Source organism: Rhineura floridana, chromosome 4 (genome assembly GCF_030035675.1).
Source record: "Rhineura floridana isolate rRhiFlo1 chromosome 4, rRhiFlo1.hap2, whole genome shotgun sequence".
In the NCBI taxonomy this organism is placed as follows: domain Eukaryota; kingdom Metazoa; phylum Chordata; class Lepidosauria; order Squamata; family Rhineuridae; genus Rhineura; species Rhineura floridana.
Genome location: NC_084483.1, coordinates 200,375,636 through 200,403,461, shown reverse-complemented (window position 1 = coordinate 200,403,461; position 27,826 = coordinate 200,375,636). Strand labels below are relative to the sequence as shown.

The 27,826-nt window shown below is 43.9% G+C and overlaps 1 protein-coding gene across 1 annotated transcript in view; it reads left to right on the top strand.

Moving 5' to 3' along the window:
* BCL11A (BCL11 transcription factor A) overlaps positions 1-27,826 on the top strand; it is an 88,327-nt gene that overhangs the window by 43,967 nt on the left and 16,534 nt on the right. Inside the window, exon 4 of the mRNA XM_061626132.1 lies at positions 21,386-23,113. Within this exon, the coding sequence (XP_061482116.1) occupies positions 21,386-23,113 (1,728 nt within the window). The remainder of the gene's footprint in view (positions 1-21,385; positions 23,114-27,826) is intronic.

Sequence of the window (27,826 nt, the reverse complement as noted above, 5' to 3'; positions counted from 1 at the left end):
CTTTAAGTAAACTGGCCCCAAGCTGTTACGTTAGAAGTCAGCAGCTGGAAGCTCCTGGACCAGCTCTGTCCCATCTGGGACTTTAATCCACAGTTGTAAACAGAGAAGAAAGCCAGCATGCTCCTTCTGGCTGGTCTCATGCTTGGCTGCTACTTCTGAAGCAGGGAACCTCTTGTACTTGTGGAGCCTCCCTGCACGTTTAGAGTTCTGCCCAAAACATTTGGGGAATCTCCATGAGCACAGGAGGCTCCCCCACTTTGGAAGAAGTACCACAACACAAGGGCCACACAATGATGAGAGCGGAGCTAAGCATGCCACCTGACAGACCCTTTCCATCTGTGTACCCCTTCATTGCAGCAACATCTGCAGAGAGCCCTTGTATTCTTTCCTTATCTGGGCATATGACAAGTTCATGCTTAACAGTGTAGGAGCTGAGGGGGTTGCAGAGCTAGTGCTTGGAATGGGGGGCAGTATCATCCCACGTCTTCTCATTAAACATAATTTAGGGGCCCATCTGCGCTATACATTTAAAGCATTTGTCATACAATTTTAAATAGTTATGGCTTCTCCCCCTCTCCCAAAGAATCCTGGGAACTATAGTGTGTTAAAAGAGTGTTGAGACTTGTTAGGAGACCCCTGTTCCCCTCACAGAGCTACAGTTGCCAGGGTTCCCTGGGGAGAGGGGTTGACTGTTAAATCACTTTTGGGAATTTCAGGAATGTATTCTAATGTTTTTGTGATCTTTATTGTGTACAATTGTATTATGTATGGGTTTGATTTTATTGTAAGCGGCCCTGAGTGCCCTATTATAGGGCAGAAGGATGGGATAGAAATATTTTAAATAAAAAAATAAAATAAATTACTGCTCTGTGAGGGGAATAGGGGTCTCCCAACAGCTCTCAGCACCTGTGAGAAACTGCTGTTCCCAGGATCCTTTGGAGGAAACCATAATTGTTTAAAGTAGTATTAGTGCTTTTGTTTGCCACCCTGTGCTCCTACTGGGAGAAAGGGCGGGATATAGATAGATAGATAGATAGATAGATAGATAGATAGATAGATAGATAGATAGATAGATAGATAGATAGATAGATAGATAGATAGATAGATAGATAGATAGATACTGCATTAAAGGTATAGTACAGATGGAACATTTGGCCAAATATGGGGAGGGGGAGGAACAAAAACACCAAAACATCCCACTATTGTTTTCTCCCACTTCAAGCACCTGGATGTGGCTCCTTTCCATGGATGTAAGGTGAGAAACTCATTTGCATAAGTGGGTGAAGCGGCTTTTGGAACCTGTTCCTGCTTTGACCTCAGCAGCCAAAGAGCTGCCGCAGTGTTGTTTTTCCGGGGTAACATAACTTGCGGGGAGCGATCGCTTTGCGTGCGGAAGGTCCCAGGTTCAATCCTTGGTGTCTCCAGGTAGGGCTAGGAGAGAGTCCTGCCAGAAACCTTGGAGAAGCTGCTGCCAGTCAGTGTAGACACTACTGAGCTAGGCGGACCAGTTGGTCCGACTCTGTATAAGGCAGCTTCCTGCGTTCCTTCCTGTGTTCCACAACTCCGTGGTAGAGCACATACTTTGAACACCAAAGGTCCCGGGTTCAATTCCTGGCATCTCCAGGTTGGGCACAAAACGTGTCCTGCTTGAAACTCTGGAGAGCCCCTGCCTGTCAGTGTAGACTGTGCTGAGCTAGATGGATTAATGCTCTGGCTTGCTGGAAAGCAGCTGCCTATTGAAATCAACGGTCTTGTTAGTCCACTGGAAATTTAGCAAGGGTTGTAGCTCGGTGGTAGGACCTTTGTATGCAGAAGATCCCAGATTCAATCTCTAGCATTCCCAGGTGGAGTTGGGAATGGACTCCTGCCCGAAACCCTAGAGAGCTGCTGCCAGTCAGTGTAGGCAAGACTGTGCTAGATGGACTTGGTATAAAGCAGTTTCACTGAAAGCCTCAATGGCTATAAATGTCAGCTGTGTGCAGATACTAAGAAATGTTGGATGCTGCGTTTCCTTTCACAAACAAGGAAAGCTTTCCCAAAGCCTGTCGGCACACTGGCCAGCGTATTCCTCCATTGCTGACTTGGCAGCATAAAGTGCTTAAATGACTAGATCTAGAGCAATTCCCCCCTTGCCTTCCCCACAGCAATGGCATCTCAACGTATGTGGTTTCTTCCCAGCTGGCCTCCTTTCACGTTTGCTTTTCTGGCTCCAACAGTAGTGGCCTGCTATGGACATACCTGGAGGAGCCACTTTGAAAAGGGTCTTTTCCTTTTTTTCCTCTAATAAGAAAGCTGGTATATTACTTTTTTTAAAAAAAGAAGAAGTTTGAATGTGTGTTAACTTTAAAAGCCTAGGACTGCAGACAAAGTTTTGAAAAGTTTGAATATATGCAGGTTATTTATTTATTTTATACACTTCTTAATGCCTAAACAGGTTTCTCAGCAGTTTACAAAGTATAAAAGCCAGTTCCACAAACAGATGGGTGACAAAACCCCCCCCACCAACACTCCCCTCCCATTTTCCCATTTGGTCACTTTTAAAAAGGGCTCACACAGCTTGGGACTCTCCAAATTAAATGCAGCTGTTTATTGTGGCCTGACTGGCCCTTCATATTTCCCCCATTTTTGCAGCTGAAGGTTTATCCAGCCTGCTAGGACACCTGAGTGGCTTGGGGCCCCCCTCCAGACTGGTGTTTTTTTGTGGGTGTATTCTGAAACATGTCATTGATGCAATAATAACGCATTACTGGTGGATTTATACTGGATCGCCCACACATTATTCTGCTTTATTAGTTGTTCTGAGATACTTCCTCAATGTATTGTTGCCATCTGGAGGGGCATTCTTGCTCTATAGCAAAATAAGAACACACACACACACCACAAACATTTGTGGCATGAAAAGGTACAGAATATACACAGATTGGAAATGAAGCAGTATGTCTGCTCTGAAAGCGGGATTGCATATGACCACCCCGATACCATCATGAGCACAAATGCTCTAGGTGTGACTGGCTTGAAGCAGTTCAAATTGTGCAGACCTGCTTTGAAATCAGCCGCATCTTTTGAATTGGCAAGCCACATTTTCAGGAACTATCAGCCACACTTAAAAAGGGCTGTCACCCCCACCTCATGTGCCATAGTAACCTTGTTTTAAAACACAACTTGGAGTATCTGGAAGAAGGATCTACTTTGACTCAAACTGTACCTTGCATTGAATGGCGTTTGGTTTGTGCCCCTTGGTCTTTTATTTGTAAAATAGGCAGTAGTAATGAGTCTAATGATGCTGCTGCGGGGGGGGGGGGAAATGAACGAGTTAAGAATTGTAAAGCTCATTGCGTGTTTCATAGAATGATACATACTAATAATTAAATTTGCTTTGCTTTGTACATTTGTGAAAACTATCTCATGTTATGGGGTGATTTATCTTCATAATTGCGTACATGTACCAATACGTGCTTCTTCCAAGCCTCTCTAATGGCAAACAAGGTATCTGCAAAGCAAAGAGTGATTCATCCCCACTGTTGGTTAGTGTTTTTGCTCAGTTTGTTACCCACATGTTATTTAGTCATACCATCCCTCCATCCGGTCTAAAATGGTCTAAATAAGACCTTTTATCTTCAGGGAAGAAAATGCGGCAGCTAGAAAATACGGCCACTGGCATCAGGTGTATGAAGCACACCTCACCAGTCTTGAAATAACTGGTAAAGTAACCTCAAGGACAGCCTCTCCGCATATGAACCCTGTGGTCTTCATCAGAAGCCCCTCTCCACATGCCCCATCTGAGGGAGGTGTGGAGGTTGGCTGTATGACAACGGGCCTTTTCAGTGGTGGCCCCCCCCAACTGTGGGATGCTATTCCCAGAGAGGTGCGCCTGGCGCCATCCTTGTCAGTCTGGGCTAGAACCTTTTCGTTCTCTCAGGCATTTATTAATGAAGCTTCTTATGTGGTGCTCATCTTTTAGTGGGGTGGGTAGGATTTGTCCTTATTAGTATGTTGCTAGATGGGCATTTTATGTATTTTGTATTGTTCATTTTTAAATGTTTCTGGTTTTAAATTGCTTTTATGTGGTGTAATTTATTTTTGCCAAATCACTTTGAGACACTTTTATTATTATTATTATTATTATTGTTGTTGTTGTTGTTGTTGTTGTTGTTGTTATTATTATTATTGCTGCTGCTGCTGCTGCTTCTCTGGCTCCTGTAGAAATGGCTCCCAGTCCATTCCTGAACACAATTCAAAGTTCTGGTTCTCACTTTTAATGCCCGAATCAGCTTCTCCCTCTTGAACCTACCCAAGTCAGGCCATAAACAGCCTGCTGGACCAGGCAGGCGGCCCATCTAGTCTAGCCAGCAGTACCTCAGCACAACAGCACTCTCCCCCTTTGTGGTTTTCAGCAACTGGTTCAGAAGCATGCAGCCTCTGGTAGTGGCGGTTGTACACAGCCATCAAGGCTAGTAGCTATTGATAGCTTTATCCTCCATGAATTTATCTAATCTTCTAAAGTTATTCCAGTTGGTGGCCATCACTGTCTTTTGTGGGAGCGAATTCCATAGTTTAACGATGCGCTGTGTGAAGAAGCACTTTCTTTTGTCTGTCCTGAATCTTCCAAAATTCAGCTCCATTGGATTGTACTTCATTGGAGTACAATCATTTTTGGAGAATCTTCTTTAGACCATTAGAGCCTGACCTGCAGGTTCAGGTCACAGGCCATCTAGTCCAGCATCCTATTCTCACAGTAGCTTGCCAGATGTCTATGGGAGGGTCTGCAAGCAGGTTATGAGTGCAGTTGCACTCTCTTCATTTGTTATTTTTAGCACTTCCAGGTGTTTTGTTGTAGTTATTCTTTCAGTGTACAAGAGGACCATTCAAAAATGCAACTCCCTTACCTGCATTCTGAAGGGGTACAATCCCTTCTACCACCTTATGTAGAATACCCACCTCATTCTGCTATATGTGTAGACTAGGGACAGAAAGATCTGTCCATTTTCGTCCTCTCTGTTTCTCATTTTTCCAATCTTAAATTCAGTTCTCCACTTTCCTGCAGCAATTTGCGATTTTAGTTTTTAAAAAGATCGTTACGAAAATTCTCCAGCATTTTAGTGCGAATTTCTCTTAATAAACACATTTTTTAGGCAGTTTTGTCTAATGTACACATTGTTGCAAGCCATTTCTCCTCAAGTGCCTTTTTGGTATATTCGTTTTTGTGCACACTTTTCCCGGACTGTAAGCATTCTTGTAAGCATTGTTTGGTTGTTGAACTGCATTGCAAAATTCAAATAAGTGCGAATTTCGAAGGCCGGCTGCGTTCCGGTTCTCATATTGTTTTGGAAAGTGCAAATTTGATAGATTCAGCTTGAAATGTGAACTAAATCTAAATTCACGCCCATTGCTAGCATAGACCTACAGGCTGTGAGGAGAACATGAGTTCCTGCATCATGTGAATCTGCCCTGACTTTGGCATTTTTCAAACTGTCGAAACAGGTTTAGCAAAGTTTATCTGAATGAACGTGCAGAGGTGTTCTAAGTCCTGGGAAGGTTACTTCTGGCGTTGGTGTCTTGTTTTGTTTTAATGAGCGTTGTTTTGACTCAGGTCCTGGAAAGTTTTACCTTGATTAGCAAAAGCCTTGGTTAGGCAAGCAACACCGATCAGAATAGAGGCCAAGTCTTCAGCTTCCAGAGAGAAAGAGGCAGGCAGGGAGACGAGTCAGAAACTCTTGTTGTGCAAGTTGGAGAGTTGGCAGGACTGCTTACCCAGCAGGGCAAGGAAGGAGGTGGCGCAGCAAGGGCCCTTCTGTCTGGCCCACTCTCCACCCCACGTGCTTGTTTCTCTTCCTGGCTCCTAGGAGCAAACACAGTGTGTTTCCCTCCCTCCTCCTTCTGCTACTTTGGCAGGGCAGAGAAAGAACCCAGGTGGCGCTCGCCCATCGATCCAGCCTTGTCGGAACAGTGCGATGGCTGCTCACGTGATGGGAGCCGCTCTCAGATAGCCTTGCCTGATGGGCATTCCTGCTCTTTCTGCTTCCACCCAGACTTCTCGCCTTCACACTTGGATTCTGCAACAGCTTCAGGAGCGGGGCTTGCCAAGCTGCATGCAGTGGCCACGTATAATAGGTTCCCAAATCTGCAAGGCGGTCCATAGAACCAACCGGCAGTTCTAGAGGTTAAGCCAAATGACTTTACCCTTTTGTGCTCTTTTAAACCGGCGTTGTGCACTCTCGGTCCAGATGAAGAAATCTTCGGCATGCTCTGATAAAAGTTATCTCAGTGATACCTGTTGAAATCAAGGACTTGCTTTCTAAAGATGAGGTGTGCTGGAGCGCCCTCCCTCCCCTTGGGGATCACATCTTTTAAGCAGACAGCCCTTATTCTTAATTTGTGGTGCTGGCTGTCATTATTCGTCGTGAGATGGAGGCACTCTGCAGCTGCTTAGAAGCACTCTTCACTGTTCATTAGTGAATTCCACAAACTGTAAGAGCCCAGCAGTGTCTTGGGTAGATATCAGTTTCAGGGCAGGGGGGGGAAGCATCCTTTGAGCATCCTTATCTGGAATAGGTATCCTCCTTGCAGTTGCATCAGGGAGGCTGAGGAAGTTGGGAGGCCAAGCAAAAGCAACAAGGGTGTGTGTGCAGAAGTTGCAATGGCCTCCTTGCACCAGCTGTCAAATGTTCAGGTTTATAGTAAATGCAAGTGACCTCCTCATCTCTGTCTGAGAGTCCCTTAAAGCAAGCGTGGGCAGCCTTCCGGCAAAAAGACCCAGGTTCAGTCCACATCATCTCCAGGCTAGGGCTGAGAAAGACCCCTGCTTAAACCCCCCGAGAGCTGCTGCCAGTCAGTGCAGTCCATGTACTTAGCTAGATGGATCGGTGGTCTGACTTGTTATAAGGCAGCTGTAATGTTCCTCCCCTGGCACCACCTGTCAGGCTCCCACCCGTGGCTCCCACCAGGGAGAAACATAGTTTTTATTTTTCTCTGGCTCACCCTAGCACAGATCTCACAAGATCCCACTGCTATGCAGCACCACCAGTCACTCCCTGTAAACAATACTGCTAGAGACTTCGCCTTATTCTCCCTTCTGGCTTATTGTTACTTTGTGTCTGGGTGCACTTGCAGGCCACAACCCCTCTGTATCTTTGTGCCAATAAAGCATACAGCCCTAGGTTGCCCTGGATACTTGATGATACACTATCTCTTCACCGCTGCCACCATTTGATACTGTTTCTCCTCCTTGGTAAATACCCTGCCCACCCTTCTGGTCTGTGAAAGCCCCAGCCAAGGATCAGGATCAGGCTTTTGGTAAACCAATAGAATGTTTATTTATAAACACCAGGAAATAACAAGATTATGTAAGGTATGTTTAACAAGCGTATGGTTTCATATAGTGTCACTCTTTACAAGCCTTGCTGAAGCAGAGCCAGCATGGCTTCTGCAAGGGAAAGTCCTGTCTCAGTAACCTATTAGAATTCTTTGAGAGTGTCAACAAGCATATAGATAGAGGTGATCCAGTGGACCTAGTGTACTTAGACTTTCAAAAAGCGTTTGACAAGGTACCTCACCAAAGGCTTCTGAGGAAGCTTAGCAGTCATGGAATAAGAGGAGAGGTCCTCTTGTGGATAAGAAATTGGTTAAGCAGCAGAAAACAGAGTAGAAATAAATGGACAGTTCTCCCAATGGAGGGCTGTAGAAAGTGGAGTCCCTCAAGAATCGGTATTGGGACCTGTACTTTTCAACTTGTTCATTAATGACCTAGAATTAGGAGTGAGCAGTGAAGTGGCCAAGTTTGCTGATGACACTAAATTGTTCAGGGTTGTTAAAACAAAAAGGGATTGCGAAGAGCTCCAAAAAGACCTCTCCAAACTGAGTGAATGGGCAGAAAAATGGCAAATGCAATTCAATATAAACAAGTGTAAAATTATGCATATTGGAGCAAAAAATCTGAATTTCACATATACGCTCATGGGGTCTGAACTGGCGGTGACCGACCAGGAGAGAGACCTCGGGGTTGTAGTGGACAGCACGATGAAAATGTCGACCCAGTGTGCGGCAGCTGTGAAAAAGGCAAATTCCATGCTAGCGATAATTAGGAAAGGTATTGAAAATAAAACAGCCGATATCATAATGCCGTTGTATAAATCTATGGTGCGGCCGTATTTGGAATACTGTGTACAGTTCTGGTCGCTTCATCTCAAAAAGGATATTCTAGAGTTGGAAAAGGTTCAGAAGAGGGCAACCAGAATGATCAAGGGGATGGAGCGACTCCCTTACGAGGAAAGGTTGCAGCATTTGGGGCTTTTTAGTTTAGAGAAAAGGCGGGTCAGAGGAGACATGATAGAAGTGTATAAAATTATGCATGGCATTGAGAAAGTGGATAGAGAAAAGTTCTTCTCCCTCTCTCATAATACTAGAACTCGTGGACATTCAAAGAAGCTGAATGGTGGAAGATTCAGGACAGACAAAAGGAAGTACTTCTTTACTCAGCGCATAGTTAAACTATGGAATTTGCTCCCACAAGATGCAGTAATGGCCACCAGCTTGGACGGCTTTAAAAGAAGATTAGACAAATTCATGGAGGACAGGGCTATCAATGGCTACTAGCCATGATGGCTGTGCTCTGCCACCCTAGTCAGGGGCAGCATGCTTCTGAAAACCAGTTGCCGGAAGCCTCAGGAGGGGAGAGTGTTCTTGCACTCGGGTCCTGCTTGCGGGCTTCCCCCAGGCACCTGGTTGGCCACTGTGAGAACAGGATGCTGGACTAGATGGGCCACTGGCCTGATCCAGCAGGCTCTTCTTATGTTCTTATGTTCTTATGTTTCTGGTCATATATATATTGCCTAAATATCAGCCAAATACATTCCAAGCCTCCCTTAGAACTCTGCCAACCAACTCCTCCAAAATCCCTCTCATCAACCAACCGACCTCCTCAACAACTCCCCCCTGACTCAACTGTCATCCTCTCATTTATACCTTCAGCCATTCAAACACATCATCATACATCATTCTCCAGCATTCTAGACCATGTACTCCCCCCTCTCACTCAGTCACTTACCATATATCACTTAATAAATCCGCACTTACCATATTTACAGATATTAAAATACAGGGACATCACAGCAGCATCCTATATTCCAGGTTTATGAAATCTCCTTTTTTAAACTAGAACACTAGGGGTTCACCAATTGAAGCCAGGTGCAAAATAGTGGCTCAGAGGAAGAGGGCCAATTACCTACTGTACCCCAGGAGTTGTACTCTTGCCTGACCTGCATGTACAAGTACTGAAATCAACACCTTGAGTTAATACAAGTTGAGGATTCTTGGGCTGCATACCCACCATACGTTTAAAGCACGTGACTTCTTTCAAAGAACCCTGGGAACTAGTTTACCTCTCACTTCCCTCTCAAAGAATCCTGGGAGCTATAGTTTACCCCTCACATAACTATAGTTCCCAGCACCCTTAACAGACTAGAGTTCCCAGGATTCTTTGGGCAAAGTCATGTGCTTTAAATGTATGGGGCATGTGGAGCCTTACAGCTTGATGTAGAGGGGAGAGTGAGCCACCATAACTGTTGCTGTTCTTAAACAATGTGAAGTCAAACTTCCGCAAATCTACTGCAAGTAATCTATCAATCTACAAGCAGAACCCAGTCTACTTTCTACCTCTCCTTGCTATAAAGCCTCTCTGTGGGGAGGACATGTTGCCTCCCCTCTCTCACGGGAGATATTTATATGACTAGCAACATGCCTATCATTATGACAGATGGGCTGTTGTGGAAAGGGAGCATGTATGGCTGCGTACACACAGCATTTTATGCTATAATCAATGGAGACGGAGTGCTTGTTCTATTTTCTGAGTAACTCCACATACAATCTAGATGTATTGCATTTTGTTTTGTTTTTTGCCCCTGCAAAGAGCTTCTTGAGATACTGGTTTCATTCCAAAAATAAAAGCTCATTGCAGCTTGATTCTGCACTACCTGACAGTGTGCTCATTTGATAACAGATGAAAACAGATGAAGGCAGTGCAGGCAATACGGGGGGGGGGGGGTGTCCACACCTGCCCAATGACGTATATGGTGGGCATATACCAAGGTTGCAATCACCACTTCTTTCTTTATGCACACGGGGCATGCACAGGGAGGAAAAGGCATGGATAACCTTATCAAGGAGAGGGTGTTCAAATGGGTATCAAGTAACCACAGCCATCCTTGTGGATGGCAGGATGTAGAATCAGTCTAGATTGAAAGCAGCATGTTGAGGATGAGTGTGAACTACATTTATCCACTACAAGTGAGTTAGCCTCTGTTGCCAGATGGGGGCAGGGAAGGAAGTTCACCAGGGTGTGCTCTGTGTACACACCTTTGACAGTCAAGTCTGGTAAAGTGCCCCCAAATGCTTTCAGTTTTTACTTTTCTCCATATGATTGAAAGGCAACCACTTGCTCATTTTTTTAAATTGAAAAGTGGGGTATAAATGTTTCTACATAAATAAAATAATGCATTGGCTTTTATGTGGCAGCACAGAGGGACACTATTGGGAGTGGAAATTGCATTTGCTTTCTGTCCGCTGGTGACCTGCCCACTGAGAGTAAAGCCTTTGGCAATTGCATAACTCCTCCCATTCATCTGCATAACCTAATCCTCGTTTCTGTTTCTTGGTCACGTCAGAGTGTGATGGAATGTTGGGAACTAGCTTTTCCCCACATATATTCGAAGGGCTCCCAAGTTCAGAAGCACAGCTCTAGCATGGATTTTTCAAGCCTTGGATAAACGTATGCATGTCATAACTTCTGAAAATGTGCACATTGAATGTTAAGCTGATTTCCCCCAGTGTTTATGATAAAATGGGGGAGGGGGGTTCTAATTTTATTAAAAATACTATCTTGTGTACCTGTGAACCTAAGATACAGATAAATACTTGTAGGGTGTTGGGTGTGCTGTGCTGCCACAATCACATCTAAAAAATAAAAATGGAATTGGATCCAAATTTCAGCGTCCCCACTATTCAACACCACTATTCTCTCTTTCTCTCTGTCTCTCTCTTTTTTTTTTTTTTAAAGAAAAACAAGTTTCCAGCCTTCATGGACCATTGATAAAAGCATGTGGTTAATATCTCTTGAAATCTCGGAAGCTGAACAGGAAGTATATCTTGGAAAACAAATTAAGGGGAGGGACTGCAGCTGAGTGTAGAGCACATTCTTTGCGTACAGGAGGTTCCAGGTCTGACCCTTGGCACCATCACTTTAAAAGATTAGGTAGCAGTGTATAGCACAGTGGGGAGGAGAGCCTGGCTGGGAGTCCAGAGCCTGTGAGTTCAAATCCCCCTCGTGTCAAGGGCCAGCTAAAGATCACCCCCACAGGGAGTGGCTCAGGGGTTATGTGCCCTGCCACCTGTGCAGCCGTGGGCAAGCTGCATAGTCCCAAGGAGCCCAGTTGCCCCCCAGCTGGCAGTTGCAGACAAGGAAGGGGCTGGCTTGTGCAGCGGTGGCAAGCTGAGCAGGCCCTAGCCAGCTGGGGAGGACTAGCCTCAGAGGAAGGCAATGGTAAACCCCCTCTGAATACCGCTTACCATGAAATCCCTCTTCATAGGGCAGCCATAAGTTGGGATCAACTTGAAGGTAGTCCATTTCCATTTCCAATAGAAAAGTGACCTCTGCCTGAGACTGTGAAGACCTGTTGCTAGTCAAAGTGGACAATACTGGCTAGATGGACAAACAAGCTGACCTGGAATGAGGTAGCTTCCTATATTCCAATTGTGAGGAAGTAAGGTGGTATTTTTTTGTGGGTGTATTCTGCAACAGAGAGGCAGTGTGGCGTAGTGGTTAAGGTGTTGGACTAGGACCTGGGAGACCAGGTTCGAATCCCCACACAGCCATGCAGCTCACTGGGTGACCTTGGGCCAGTCACTTCCTCTCAGCCTCAGAGGAAGGCAATGGTAAACCCCCTCTGAATACCGCTTACCAAGAAACCCCTATTCATAGGGTTGCCATAAGTCGGGATCGACTTGAAGGCAGTCCATTTTCATTTTTCATTCCGCAACAATCATTGTGATGGATTGATTCCCCTTTTGTAGTTGTCCTGCGATGCCTCCTCAATGCTGCCACGTTATTGCTGTCCAGAGGGGCTATAGTGCAACAAAAGTGGGACAAAAATAAACCAGAACATTTGCAGTATAAAAAATTGTTGGATTTCCACAGGAAGTTGCAGGATATGCCCTGATTGGAAATGAAGCCGTAAGTCTGCTCCAAAACATTTGCAGGAACAAATAGTATTGAAAGTGGGAACACATATGACTGCCCTGATAGTGTCATGAGCACAAATCATGTATAAAAATGTGCACTGAAAAGGATGTCTGGAAGGTCCCTAGGATAGAGCTATTCCCTTCAGGCCCCATTTATTGGTTTCTCCGAAGAATCTGGTTGGCTACGTAAGGAAATGAGAAAATCCTACTGACACCCACAATATTTTTTTGTGACCTAAAGCTACACATTAGCAATCCTCAAGTGCTGAAACGAGAAAGAAGGCTTTGCAGACTTTGAAAATGCTGCCTTCATAAACCACAGACAATCCTGATGACAGTTTTGAGGCAGGTTAGGGAAAGTTCTATCCTTGGATGGCGTTAAGGGTCTGCCTCAAGTCTTGGCAAAGCAGCGCTCCAGATTTGCTGGATTAGTATGATTTGCTAAACAGGGGCCTCCTTGGCCATGTTTGGCCTGGGTCTACTCCAGCTCTTGGTTAGCTATAATCCATTGCTTAATTTTCATATGCTGGTAGGAACTGTGCCGTGGCATTTGTGGCTGCGGGGAACGTAGGCTGGGCTTTTGCCAGGACTTCACACATTCCTCAGCTAAAAATTAATAAAAATGCTGGGCCAGAGTAATTCAAGCAGCGCACGAAGCAAAACTGAATTCTGTATGAAATATGCAAATATATTTGCATTTTGCCCAAGATTTTGCAGGAGATATCAAGAGGTATCAAAGGCCCAGCCTGTGGGACTTCTGGAACTGCAGCTCAGTTCCCCTTATGGCTTCCATGACCTCACCAGTCGTTTCCACACACTCTGAAGCATCTCTTCCAAAGCCTTGAGGACTAGAAACTTTCTACTGCGTGAATTCTGGGCCCAATCCCGAACCTTGTGTTGGTACAGAATGAAAGATGCATGCAGCACTGGACACAGATGTCTTGGGGGTTTGCTTGAAGCCAGTAGGTTCTTGCACTTGAGAGCATTAACACATGAGCAGGTATAGCAGAAATTACCCATGAAAACATAGTTATCTTTCACGCTGGAACAGTTGTGTATTTCCCATGCAATTCAGCCCCAGGCTATGCTGTAAAGTTCATGTGACGACCAAATAAATCCATGTGGTGGAGGCTGGGGTGCAGTGCAGTGTGATGTGCTCCACATTTCTGGGGAGTATTCCTGTGGAGTAGAGTTGGAAGGAACTCTGCAAAGCCCTGAAGCCCAGACCATTGGGATTTCACTGGGAAATTCTGGGATTTCACTTTTCAGGGCTTATCTTCACAACCTTGAGGGACAGAAACTTGATTCTTTTTCGAAATGAAAGCTGAGGTGTTTGGGCTGCTGAATCATGCACCCGCTACCAGTCTGTGGGTTTCTTTCCCCTTTGCCTTTCTATACAGAGAGCCTGGTCTCTGGTCCACACGGTTAAGAATTCAGCAGCCTTGTAGCTGTTAAACTGGGGCTACTGCATTTGAGTTTGTGGGTGACTCAGAAGCAGAAGGAGGAAGAACATGGGCGGGTTGCTTGCCTTGCAACCACCAGATCCTCTCTCAGAACAGCCTTTGTGTGGGCCTGCAGTTTTTGGGGCCAGATGGTTGCAAGAATCAAGACAGTGAAGAGAGGAGGAACATTGGGGTGGAGTGTCCGCACACACACACACATGCGTGTGATGCCCCCTAACTGTGGGTGCTGTCTTGGCTAGGCTTGCATCAGCAATGCCACCACCCTGAGTAACAAGAGGTGTGTGTGTTGGATGGGGGCGGAATGCAAGAGAGCCCCTGACTGGGTGCACGTATTCACAAATTCTGATCCTGCCTCACCTCAGGGGTATTAAAAGATGAGCTTTGCTATCCCCGCTATAGTTCTGCATTCTTTGAGCATTTCACTTAGAGCAGGTTTTACATTATCCCCTCCCCCCACTGCCAATCTCACTGAAATAAACAGGCCCATTCCATAGAACCATAGCAACATGGCTAAGGCCCCATCTGCACATTACACTTAAAGCGGTATCATAGCACTTCGAACAGTCATGGCTTTCCCCATAGCATTCTGGGAACTGTAGTTTGTTACGGGTGCTGAGAGTTGTTAAGAGACCCCCTATTCCCCTCCCAGAGCTGTAATTCCCAGAATGTTGTAACGATCAAGCCTTCTTCCCAGGAAATCCTCTGACTCCTGTGTTATTTCCTCTGGGTTACAGTTATAATATTACGTTTTCGGAAGGATCAGACTCTAGGTAGTTGGGGCCCAAAGGGAGATGGCAATCAATCAGTTCAAGTGGGCCATAAGTAGGTGTGTGGTCCAAAACCAGAGCATCCATCAAAGGGCCAAGTGGCTAGGCAGTATCCTTACATGAGATATAGGCTGAGATATATATGTAGGACGTGGAAGGAAATGGTTGGTCCTTGGGGGAAGACTACCTGACTGAGATGACAGGCAGGTTGGTACTGAAGCCTAGATGGTGACTTTGAGCCACAGAGTGCTAGCGCTGGTTGTTCAGGAGATAAGACCAGCTCAAGACACACCTCCGGTAGTTAAGAACGTGAGAAGAGGCCTCCTGGATCCAACATCACAGTGGCCAGCCAGATGCCCTAATGGGAAGCCCATCAGCAGGACCTGAGTGCAACAGCACTCTCTCTACTTGTGATTCCCAGTAACTGGCATTCAGAGACATAGTGTTCCTGACCATGGAGATAAAACATAGCTACCCTCTTCTAAAGCCATCCAAGTTGGTGGCTGTCTTTCCATCTTGTGGGATAACATAAGCTTAGTGTGGAAAAGAGATAATGTCAGGGAATGGATAATGAGACGATCTGCCTTGTTTGAGTCGCTCCTTCAACGTTTGCAAAATTTCATTAGGGGGTTTAGGAGACATCCACACAACCTTTTCTATTGCATGTCTGGGGTGGAGGTGGGTGAGAGGGACCCTCATGCCACTGTAGTATTCTGATGACAGTTGTTCGTGTGAGAGGCAAGGTGCTCTCCCAGACCATATAGTTGCTTTGTATGTCCACCAAAGATAGAGGAGAAAGCAGTTGGAAAGGAGTAGCCTGTGAAGAATAGAGTTTGCAAACCAAAAATTGCCATTTTACCTGTCCTTAGCAAAAGCTGCCTAATTTATTGCTAAATTTGCCCTTCTTCACTGGACCCCCTCCTTGCAATCTTTCATGCATCAGAAATCCTGCATCGACTGTTAAGACATCTCCAGGAGCTAAAATGGTCAAGTCGATAGCTTTCATAATTAATCAAGTACTAATAGACAAATTAGAAATTGTGTTTCTTCAAAGCGGGAGGTAAATCACTCATGGATTTTAACTGTGTTCCTGCCCTTGCATCTGTTTTCTGTCTTGGCCTCTTTCGCTCCCCCCCCTCCACACCCACCCACCCCCTTCCCAGCAGTCACCGTATAGGAATGGTAAAAGTGGAAACTTGTTTTTCATCAAACAAATGAAGAAAAATATTACATTTTATACTCCAGCAAATCAATGGAGCCTTTGCAAAAAAAATTATTATGATTATTTATTTATTTTGCTGTGTAAGAAATCGATTCTAGCCTTTACAACTGTTGAAGATGTTATGAAGAAAGTCATTTGCCGAATTATGGGACATAAGGCTTTTATTGATGACTGTAGGTTAGGAATGTTGGCATTGTGAATGCTGTAATATAATCTACTGCCCCGGCAAGAAGCTGAATGAAATACAGATTATATGGTGAAACTGTAATGCTTCATTTGCTATTAGTGGACTGGTAATAATTACCAGTTTCAAAGCTGCTCCCCCCCATGTAATCTTTACTCTCCGCCGTAACAGCCTTTCTCATTGACATTATGATTATACCAGCTGCCCTTCTGATCCAGAATATCTAGTTGATGGGAATGCTAAAATGCAATTACAAAAACTGTTATGTTGTATCCTCATTATAAGATACAGTGCTATTTCCACTGACCTAATACATAAACTTCAAAGCAGGGGTGCATTGCATTGTTAAGCAGACCGGAGGCTGATAGCCTCACTTGCTGTAGTTTTTTTTTAAAATAGCTTCTAGTTTACAACAGCAAAATAAAACAAAACTAGCCATGCTGCCTGCTGTTTGGGTTCCCTGTTGCCTGTCCTCCTTAGACCCAGAGCCCACAAACAAGCATTCAGAAATCTGTGTGTCCAGTTGAGTTTTCCCCTTTCCAAAAGATTTACATCTTTATCTTCTGGCATCTTTAACGCCCTCTGCTAAGCATCACAGTGAGGTTCATTAAAAAGCTGGCATTGGTAGAAGAATGAAATGTTAAATATTATTCCAAACGTTTGCAAAAAAAAAAAGCAAGGAAAATGTTAAAACACCTGCCAGATCTCTCTCTCTCTCTCTCTCTCTCTCTCTCTCTTGTTAGTCTATATGTATAATACAAGAGAAACCTGAAGCTTGGGGGTGGGGGGAAAAGGAAAGAACACACACCCCTTGTGAGTTGCCATAGACATCATGGTAAAGCCGCCTGCCTGTCATTTTACGATTCAACACATTGTATAATGAAAAAACCCCTTATAAAGTATTTTCTTCTTTGAAGTGAGGAAGAAAACAAGAGGAATGAAGATCACTTGATAGGGGGACTTCAGCGTTTTTCCTTTCAAAACCCATCCACTTCATACTTCCCTCCCTCCTCTACTCGAACGTACATTAGGCATATGTTTGGAAACCTAATTTTGGCATCCACTGTCTAATCTTGTAAAAAAGATTTGCCCACAAGTGGTTATATTGAGTGAGATTATAAACACCGCCGTAAAGTAAATTACAGGTCAACCCAGAAGATCATTGCACAGTCAAATACCATTGTAAGCCTCGCTTGTTGTTCAAAGACTAGTACAGTATATATACACCCTGTGTGTGTGTGTGTGTGTGTGTGTGTATTCGTGTTCCCCGGAAAAATCTAGCCAGTTTCTGCATTTTCAAAATGATTTCAGTTGCTAACGTCACAACCAACTGCCAGGATATTTATTTCTAGTAATCTATCCTATCCTTTCAATGTCCCAACTGCTGTTGGTGGAAACACACTAGTGAAAGAGAACAACAAGGATTTATCCCTTTTACAATGTAAAAATGTTTTCAACCCATTTGATGCTGCTTTATACGGAGTCGGACCACTGGCCAGCCTGCTTAGGCAGCCTCTCTCCCAAAGACAGAGGTCTTTCCCTGATCCTAAGAACATTGATGTATTTGGTTGAATTTGGGACTTTTAATGTTCTCTGCCACTGTGTGGTGATTCCTCCATATTTGGCCCATCTGGCAAGGTGGCTGTTCTACCAGATGCTGTTCTAGTGCAGCTTCCAGTGACCCTGAGCATTGGCCAGACTGGCTAGGGCTGGTGGGTGTTGGAGTCTTAACAACCCCTGGAGGGTCATAGGTTCCTCATCTGTGGCCTGGCAGACCTGCATTTAATGTGACAAACATTTCTAGTGTGTGCAGTAGTGTTTCCTTCAGCAAACACATCAAAGTGTGAACTCCAGGCAGGCATCCTTAAAGTCTGTGTGTGCATCAGGACTCCTGTGTATTTGTTTGAGCTATTTAACGATGCGTGTGGGTGCAGGTGTAAAATGTGCTGCAGGTGTAAAATGTGGAGCTGCGTTTGGAATGACTGCACCAGGGGATTCCCAAGGGGGCAAGAGGGATCTGCCTAGGGGTTCAAGGAAACATTGTGGGCGATTGCCCAAACTGCCAAACTAGATGCATGGGAGAACTAACCCAAGAGAATTGGTGTTTTCTGTCGAGGGACTAGACTCGACAGGTAGATGGCAAGCAGCAACAATTTTCAGTTGGTGATCAAGACTGATGGTGCAAACAAGTGGTACAAACTAACAGAAGGGGCAATTGAGATCTGCTGTGGAGGTTCATATCTAGAGTTCATGACTGGTTGCAGTCACAAGCTCATACTATACAGTAGATGTTTTGTTTTAATATGTTTTAAAGTCTTCTGTTTTTAAGATGTTTTAGAGTGTTTTCAGTGTTTTTGTTTCCCGCCCTGGGCTCCTACTGGGAGGAAGGGTAGGATATAAATTTAATAAATAAAATAAATACTAAAATGGAGACTGGCCCACTAGGGCAAATGGGGCACTGCCCACTGACTTCAGCCAACCCTCACCTGCCCGTCTTTGCCCTTGCAACCAGTCCAGGGGGTGGCATTGCTTGTCAACTTGTTCCTCCTTTGTTTTTGTGTTGCCCCTTGTAGAACTCAGTAGGGACTAGACTCTGCCTGTCATTGGCTCTGCCTACTGTTGGCCATCTGCCCTTCCAGTCCCAATGGTAGATCTTACTAGTTGACAGGGCTGGCTCTACCTTTAGACAGAATGAGGCAGCTGCCTCAGGGAGCAGATGCTGGGTTGAAGGCAGCAGTGGCGAGGCATGGGACAACAGAGCTGTGTGTGCTATATGGCATGCCGTGTTGTCCTCACGTGCAGTGGAGGATTCTGACCCATCACCAACACTGAAGTAAGAGTTAACTTCAGTTCCAGAATGGGGTAGCAGTGCAATCTTGATCTTGCCTCAGGCTGCAAAATTTCTTGGACCACCTCTGCCAGGTGATATATTACATAGGGCAGGACATACCCTCAATTTGGTTTTTGTTCCAGATGGAGGAAAGGGTGGTCTGAAGATCAGGGTGGTGGTAGATGTCACCCCATGGTCATGGTCAGACTACTTCCTGGTGAAGTTTAGACTTATAGCTCCAATCCTCCCCTGCAGGGCTGGTGGACAGATTAATCCACTGGATTCCTGAATGCCCTGGGGGAGTTCCCAGGAGATAGAGCAGGTGATCCTGCTGAAGCATTTGTCACGCTGTGGAACAACAATATGTGTTGGGCTCTTGACACAGTTGGCCCTGAGTGCCCTCTCCGACACTGTAGAGCCCAGTTTGCACCTTAGTACACCAGTAAAGTAAGGGCAATGAAACAGGCTGGGCGACAGCTACAGTGCAAGTGGTGAAAGACATGCAAGGCTAATCAGGCATGAGTAAAACATCATAAACATGCCTACTGTGTGGCGGTGAGGGCGGTGAAGAAGGCCCACTTCTCTGCCTCCGTCACATCCTCAAGTAGGCATCCAGTAGAGCTTACTCATATTGTCAGGGTCTGTTAACATCAACTACAGGAAATGGGAGTTTTAGACTGTTCAAGGGCCCACTGTGAATTGTTTGCAAGACACTTTGAGGGTATAGTTGTTCACCTCCACAGCAATCTTGATGCCCCATCCACATCTAGTGTAGTCCCCAGTGAGGTGTCCAGTACAACATCTGCTGCAACTTCTTGGGATCAGTTTCAGCTGATGCAGCCTGATGACGTGGACAAGGTGTTTGCGACAGTGAGGCTAGCATCCTTGCCCTTCTTGGCTTAGTAAAGCTTGCTGAGGGGGTTTGACCAAATGGATCCAGAGTGTGGTCAACGTGTCTTTGTGAGAGGGAGTGGTCCCAGCCACCCTGAAAGACTGTAATACCGATTAAAATAAATGGTTATAATATAGAGGTACTTAGTTGCATATCGAGATGGCATTTGCAGTTCTAAGCATTGTTAAGAAAAACAAGATGATTCCCATGGATTTCTTCTGGATATTCAACTATTTTCTCAGCCAAATGTAGGCTCTGAATTATCCTAATCTGAACTTTACCTATTCAAAACTCTCTACTCTATATGGAAATAGCACTTTCCTTTATCCAACCATCTGGTTATCTAGGTTTTTTTGGGTGACCCATAAGCCACTTAGAGAAAGTTAAAAGTTGTATTGTATCCTATATTCCAGGTTTCACTTTCTCAGCTGACTGCTTGAAACAATGTTTTTACTGGAATAAGTTTACATGTTAGCAAATGAGGACTGACATATAATTAATTGGCTTAGGCCCTGATCCTATGAGATGCACACTCTGATCTTTGGCATGTATTATCAGCATTTATTTCAGTTGGACTTATTAAGTATGGTTAGGATTGCAACATTGGAGTGCAATCCTGTGCATGCTAACTTGAGAGTAGGTCCCACTAAAATACTTCCTTGGACGTAAACCACATTGAAATAAACAGGGATTACTTCTAGGCATACTTGGATCTTCAGACAATTTATACTGAAATAACCTCATTAAATCAGTGACGGTACCCTGAATTTGAAGTGATTCAAGGCCCATACTTTTAGAATCACAGTGCCTATGAACCTCAAACAGCTGACCAGATTAATCCAATGAGACAGAGTAGACATACTCCAAATCCAGAGGCGATACTTCAATCCTAACATTCCAATCCTATGCATATCTACTTAAAAGCATGTCTCACTGAGTTCAGTGGGACTATCTCCCGGGTAGGTGTGCTTAGGATTGTAGCCACAATGTGCAGCGGTGTAAATTGGTCTAGGATCAGGACTTAGCTATATTTGGAGTGCACCTGCTTATATGTTATAATGGCTGCATTTTAAGTATTGCTGAAGAATGACTTCCAAGGGAAAGAAAGAAAGAAAAAAGACACCCCCCCAACAAAATTCCCTTAGGGAAGCCCCCGCTGCCATCTTGGTTGATGGCAAGCATGCTCATGCAGCATGCATGGGATTCACAGTGACAGGAGACATAGATGGGGTGGGTGGGCGGGCTTATTGAAGCCTGCACACTGTCTGTATGGGCGTGTGTGTGCCTGGGAGCTCCCTCTCCATGATCCGTGGAAGGGTTGGAAGCCGACTCTGCCACAGATCACGGAACGGGAGTGCTACCCTCCCATCCTAAGGAGGGGCCCTGCTCCCAGCCTTACCTGGAGATGCTGGGGATTGAACCTGGAACTTTCTGCATGCAAGACAGATGCTCTGCCACTGAGCTAAGGCCCTTCCCCAGTTTACTGCCACAAGATATGGCAATGGCCAGGGGCTTAGATGGCTTTAGAAAAAGGTTTAGACACATCCACAGAGGAGAGGTCTATTGTGATGGCTAAGCGGTACCTCCATGTTCAGAGCTAGCATACCACGGATTATCAGTGGCTGGGGAGCAAAAGGCATTTGGCAGTTGCCTCCAAGCTCTGTTGGCCACTGAGAGGAGGATGCAAGTCTAGATGGTTTGATCCGACAGGTCTCATCTTACATTCTTAAGGAAGATATCTGATGAATAAACATTGATGCTACTGTTGTGTTTTTGTTTGTTTGTTTGTTTTGCAGGTAAAGATGAACCCAGCAGCTACACGTGTACGACATGTAAACAGCCATTCAACAGCGCCTGGTTTCTCTTGCAACATGCACAGAACACCCATGGATTAAGAATCTACTTAGAAAGCGAGCATGGAAGCCCCCTGACACCGCGGGTTGGTATCCCATCAGGACTAGGTGCTGAATGTCCTTCACAGCCACCACTCCACGGGATTCACATTGCAGACAATAATCCCTTTAACCTACTCAGAATACCCGGATCGGTCGCGAGAGAAGCATCGGGTCTTGGAGAAGGGCGCTTCCCTCCCACACCACCATTGTTTAGTCCCCCTCCAAGGCATCACTTGGATCCACATCGCATAGAACGCCTGGGTGCCGAAGAAATGGCTCTTGCAACCCATCACCCCAGTGCCTTCGACAGGGTGCTGCGACTCAACCCCATGGCCATGGAGCCCCCAGCTATGGATTTCTCCAGGCGGCTTCGGGAGTTAGCTGGAAACACCTCTAGTCCACCATTGTCACCGAACCGGCCCAGTCCTATGCAAAGGTTACTGCAACCATTCCAGCCGGGCAGCAAGCCGCCATTTCTGGCCACACCTCCTCTTCCTCCTCTTCAGTCTGCTCCTCCCCCTTCCCAGCCCCCTGTCAAATCCAAGTCCTGTGAATTTTGTGGGAAAACATTCAAGTTCCAGAGCAACTTGGTTGTCCACCGCAGGAGCCACACTGGGGAGAAACCTTACAAGTGTAACCTTTGCGACCACGCATGCACTCAAGCGAGCAAGCTAAAGCGCCACATGAAAACCCATATGCACAAATCCTCCCCAATGACAGTGAAGTCTGATGATGGTCTCTCCACAGCCAGTTCCCCTGAACCTGGAACCAGCGACCTTGTCGGCAGTGCTAGCAGTGCCCTCAAATCTGTAGTGGCCAAATTTAAGAGTGAGAACGATTCCAATATGATTCCGGAAAACGGGGATGAAGAAGAGGAGGAGGAGGAGGAGGAGGAAGAAGAGGAGGAGGAGGAGGAAGAAGAAGATTTGACTGAGAACGAAAGGCCAGACTATGGGTTTGGCATTAATCTAGAAGCAGCGCGTCACCATGAAAATAACTCCCGATCTGTTGATGAGAATCGTTCTATGCCGGATGTCATGCAAGGGATGGTTCTGAGTTCCATGCAGCACTTCAGTGAGGCCTTCCATCAGGTCCTTGGAGAGAAGCATAAACGTGGGCATTTGTCTGAATCTGAGGTGCATAGAGACACTTGCGACGAAGACTCGGTAGCTGGTGAATCCGATCGCATCGACGACGGCGCTATTAATGGTCGGGGGTGTTCCCCTGGTGAATCTGCCTCTGGAGGTTTGTCAAAAAAGCTGCTCTTGGGTAGCCCAAGCTCTCTAAGCCCTTTCTCCAAACGCATCAAACTTGAAAAGGAGTTTGACCTTCCCGCGACAGCTATGCCTAACACTGAAAATGTTTACTCCCAGTGGTTAGCTGGGTACGCTGCTTCTCGGCAGCTAAAAGATCCATTCCTCAACTTTGGAGACTCCCGGCAATCGCCTTTTGCTTCCTCTTCTGAACACTCCTCTGAAAATGGAAGTTTACGCTTCTCAACGCCTCCTGGGGAGATGGACGGAGGAATATCAGGCCGCAGCGGTACAGGAAGTGGAGGGAGCACCCCGCATATTAGTGGTCCAGGCCCTGGAAGGCCTAGTTCAAAAGAGGGCAGACGCAGCGACACTTGTGAGTACTGTGGGAAAGTCTTCAAGAACTGTAGTAACCTCACTGTCCACAGGAGGAGCCACACTGGGGAAAGGCCTTATAAATGTGAGCTGTGTAACTACGCCTGCGCCCAGAGTAGCAAACTCACCAGGCACATGAAAACGCACGGTCAGGTGGGGAAGGACGTTTACAAATGTGAAATTTGTAAGATGCCTTTTAGCGTGTACAGTACCCTGGAAAAACACATGAAAAAATGGCACAGTGACCGAGTCTTGAATAATGACATAAAAACTGAATAGAGGTATATTAACATGTCCCCTTCTCCTCCCTTTCCCTAACCTACTCCCCCTCCCTCCCTGTGTAGAGATTTTCTAGTCCCTTGTGAGTAAAATAATGGAAGCTAAGGATATTAAGAAAGTGCTAGTCACCAGCACACCTGTTTTCATTTTTCCTTTTATTTTATTTTTTCCTTTTTCGTTTCTGTTTTCACCATTTGAATGCATGATCTGTATTGGGGCAATACTACGCAAACTTTGAGCCTTTCTCTTGTGCAATAATTTACATGTTGTGTATGTTTATTAATTTTTTTTAAAAAAAATTAGACAGCATGTATGGTATGTTATGGCTGTTTTTTTAAAAAAATTGTCCCCGATTCGTTGCTGAGCAAACAAAATGATAACACAGGCGAGCACGCATGCGCGCGGACTCACACACACACACAAAAACTCAGACAGCTGTAAAGCTGTTTCCAGTCATGTTCCAGGGGGGGGGAAAGAGAGAGAGAAAGAGGAAAGAAAACCCTAATAACGAAAATATTTTTTAACTGAACCAACCATGCTGCGTGCATTCTGTAACACATATCATGTACAGTTTTGTTTTGAAATGTATAGAGGCAATGCTGTTTGAATTCATCCTCTGTGGACAGATGAATAACGCTTGAAAAGGAAGGGGGGGAATTCTGCTGTATTATCTCGATTTCTGTCTTTAAAAGGATGTTAACATATCAGTTGTTTTTGTGTTGGGGGATGGAAGGAAAAAATAGGCCTTTAATTGAAGAATAAGGACATAAATGAAAAAGGTAAATTTGTACTATCATTTGGTTTTTAAAAAATGGAAATCTGAGTGCCTTGAATCTATTTAAGCCATGTTGGTGGCAACTCTACTTGTTCTAAACTTGTAGTTCAACTTTCGCACTGGGCAATGTAAAGAAGTCCTTTAGGACCTAGCCGATAACTCTATATTGTATTTCTCACAACAGTGGCTACCTAAAATCAAAAATATTAAGAATGAAACCCAATATGTCCTAGTTAATCATCATTCGATCCTCTCCCGCCCCCGGTCCAACTGACCTCTCTCCCAGAAGTCACATAACTCAAAAGAGTTGTAGCCAATGTTTGTCTTACTCAGAGTAGTTCCACTGAAAATAATGGACATGACTAAGTTAGGTCCATTCGTTTCAGTGGGCTGATTCTTGAGTATCGTTTGGTTGGATACAGCTCCAGAGAGGGTTGAAAGCAACCACCACTGCAGAGGATTTCTCTCTCTCCTCCAGCCCCCTTCACCTGAGTACCCTGTCCCCTCCAATTTTGAGATTCTGATCATTATTTTGATGATTTAAAAAAATAAAATAAAATAAAAAAGTAATGTGCAGAAGGCCTTGAAAGATGATTAAACACACTAGGAAGAAAATTCACAGTTTGAAGATATTACGAATATCTTTCAGTGATTCTGGCACACAAATTATTATAAAACCTAAAAGGAAAAGGAATGAAAACAATTAAGTGTCTGGGTCCAGTTGGTTGTCAACTTGACAATCAAATGAGAAATGTTCAACCTTGCGTACCTACCGTATAGCTATCTATTGATCTCTCTCTATATATAGGGAAAGACATATAAACCCATCCGGCAATAATATTTTACTGAGTGTAACACATAGCAAAAAGGAAAAAAGTATAGTGATTTTATTAGCACAATGTGGTACTGTTTGCCGTTTAAAACTAAGAACAGGTTATAAGCTAATATTGATATGATGATTAACTATGAACTATTAAGATTTGCCTTGAAGTGTGACATTCTGAAAAGAGAGATAATTTAAAAAGAGTAGCAGAGTGTATGTCATGCTCCCTAAAAGTTATACTTCAGTTTGTTTCTTTTTATCATATGCTATGTGCTAGTTGTGTTGACATGGAAAAAGGATTCATTGTTTTTATGATTAAGCTAGGATCTGCCCCGTTGGATGTTCACATAGCACTTGACTCTGCCTGTCGTGTCTGTAACTTTTTCCTTTAATCAGAGGTGCACCAGGTTGAGTATAAAAAAAAACTTTTTAAGACTGCTCAGATAGGACAATTTAAATGCACTGTACAATTTTCCCAGTTTACAGGTCTATACTTTTAAGGGAAAAATTGCAAGATTAATGAAAAATTAAAAAAATATATATATGCGCATGATCTCATGACGAGCATATGAAAAACTTTGCCAGCTTGCCGTTTTACTTGACAAATGACTGGGACTCAACGTTACGGCGCTGTGAATGGGAACAGGTCATACAATTATATTAAAAATAACAAATGATTGCTCTTGTTCCTACAGTGCAAGGATGCTTTTTTTTTTTGTACAAAACTTTCTTAAAATATAAATGTTATGATTAATTTTTTTTTTAAAAAAAACACTTCATTATGTTTAGGGGAGGAAAAAAAACACCTTGTATTTTAGGGTTCATTGTCTTGGTGGTGTACAAGACCTGTTCTTCATTGAAAACCAGTAGTGAAAAATTCTATGCCTTGGATATATACACAACTCTTCAGGTTGTAAAATAAATACATTGGGGAAAGGTTTAAGAATATATAGTACTTAAATATAGGAAAATGCACACTCCTGTTGGTTCCTATGCTAAGAAGATGAGAAAACAAATCAAAAAGAAGAAAAACACATTTATGGTCTCTTTTTTCTGTAATTTCTAGAATGGTATTTGAATTTAATGTTCACCTAGAGTAGGCACTATAGTATTTATAATGAAGCTTGTATTTTTAACTGTTGCTTGTTTCTCTTTTAAAAAAAGAAAAGAAAAGGTATCATTGTACCTTTTTTTTTTGGTAGTGGAAAAACACACACACACACATACAACAAACAGGCTGCCACAGTATATTTTTTTAATTTGGCAGGATAATATAGTGCAAATTATTTGTATGTTTCCAAATAATAATAAATTTTTTTTACAAGAAAAAGTGTGACATTGTACAGATAAGAGGCCATATGATGGCTCATTTTGGGGGTGGGGAGGGTGGGGAGGAGGAGGAATAAAAAGAATCTGAATGTCGCACTAAATGAGCGTTACAGATGGTTGTACATATCAAAAGTTCTTTTGGGGGTTTCTTTTCTGCTGCCATATTGTATGCAGTAACGCAAGGTGATGATGTTGGTTTGTTCTGTAGTGTGCTCTTTTTTGGGTCCCCTTTATTTCTTCTTCTTCTCTTACCCCTTTACATTCCAGCATCTTAAAAAAACAAAAAACAAAATCTTCATATGCAGTAAAAGGAGAGAGAGAGAGAAAAATAAAAATTAGAATGAAAGGAAGGAAAAAAAATGAAAAGTTTTGCAGGTTTTTTTTTCCATTGCCAAAAATAAAATAAAATAAAATGGTGCTTTATATATTTAGATCAGAAAGGATTTCATATGCAAAGCATATTAAAAGAGAGAGAGAGAGAGAGAGAGGCGCCCCGCTGGAGTCGATCCCTTTTTTGTATATGGCAATGCAAAATATTTTGTTATTATCGGCCTTTTCTATTCCTGTAATGAAAGCTGTTTGTCGTAACTTGAAATTTTATCTTTTACTATGGAAGTCACTATTTATTATTGCTTACACACTCTGTTCAGAACAGAGGCGTTGGATTTGATCTTTGTTTTTTTATTATTATTATTATTATTATTTAGATGACCAAAGGTCATTGGCAACCTGGCTCTTTACTGTATTTTTTTTTCTTAGTCTTTGTTAAGTTCTATTGGGAAAACCACTGTCTGTGTTTTGGGGTTTTTATTATTTTTTATTTTTTTATAAATTGGGCAGTTGTCTGAATTACCCTGTTCATTCACCCATTTTGTCCCTCAGTTGAAAAATAATAAAATAAAATAAAATAATTGCTTAAAGTACATTCCATAAGCTTTGCGTGTCCTCATTTGACACACTGTAAATTTCCCTCAGTGAGAGAAGCAGCTTTTAAGAGAAGACCACGAGGTTTTCTTCGTGGGGGCATTTTGATGTATGTATTAGTAGCCTAAAGACCCAGAAAGCTCCCTATTTATATCACAATAAAATGCTTTGCCCCTGGGAAAAGTGTCTTTACACTGAGAGCAAAGATTTTACTGTATTTCAGTTTTTAAAAAACCGAGGGAACCTTTATTTTCCATCTGGACAATTCTCACCCCTTCCCCTTTTTCCGTTATGAAAGGAAGGTGAACTGATTGGCGACAACATCAATTTATTCATATTTGTCTGTGAAAAGGGACTCTCAACCAGCCCTCCCCCTCAGCCCCCCTCCCTGCACCATTGCGTACAATCACAGACAAGCTCAGATACGAAACAGTATGCAACTCCCTCCCTGCGATCCTCCTTCCTTGCTCACCTTCAAAAATAAACTCAAAACCCAACGATAGGTGAATTGGAAAAATCTGCTGTTTTCTGTGCCATGTGGTGTTATAGCAAAAGCAGAAACTGCTCATGGATTGGGCGTGCAT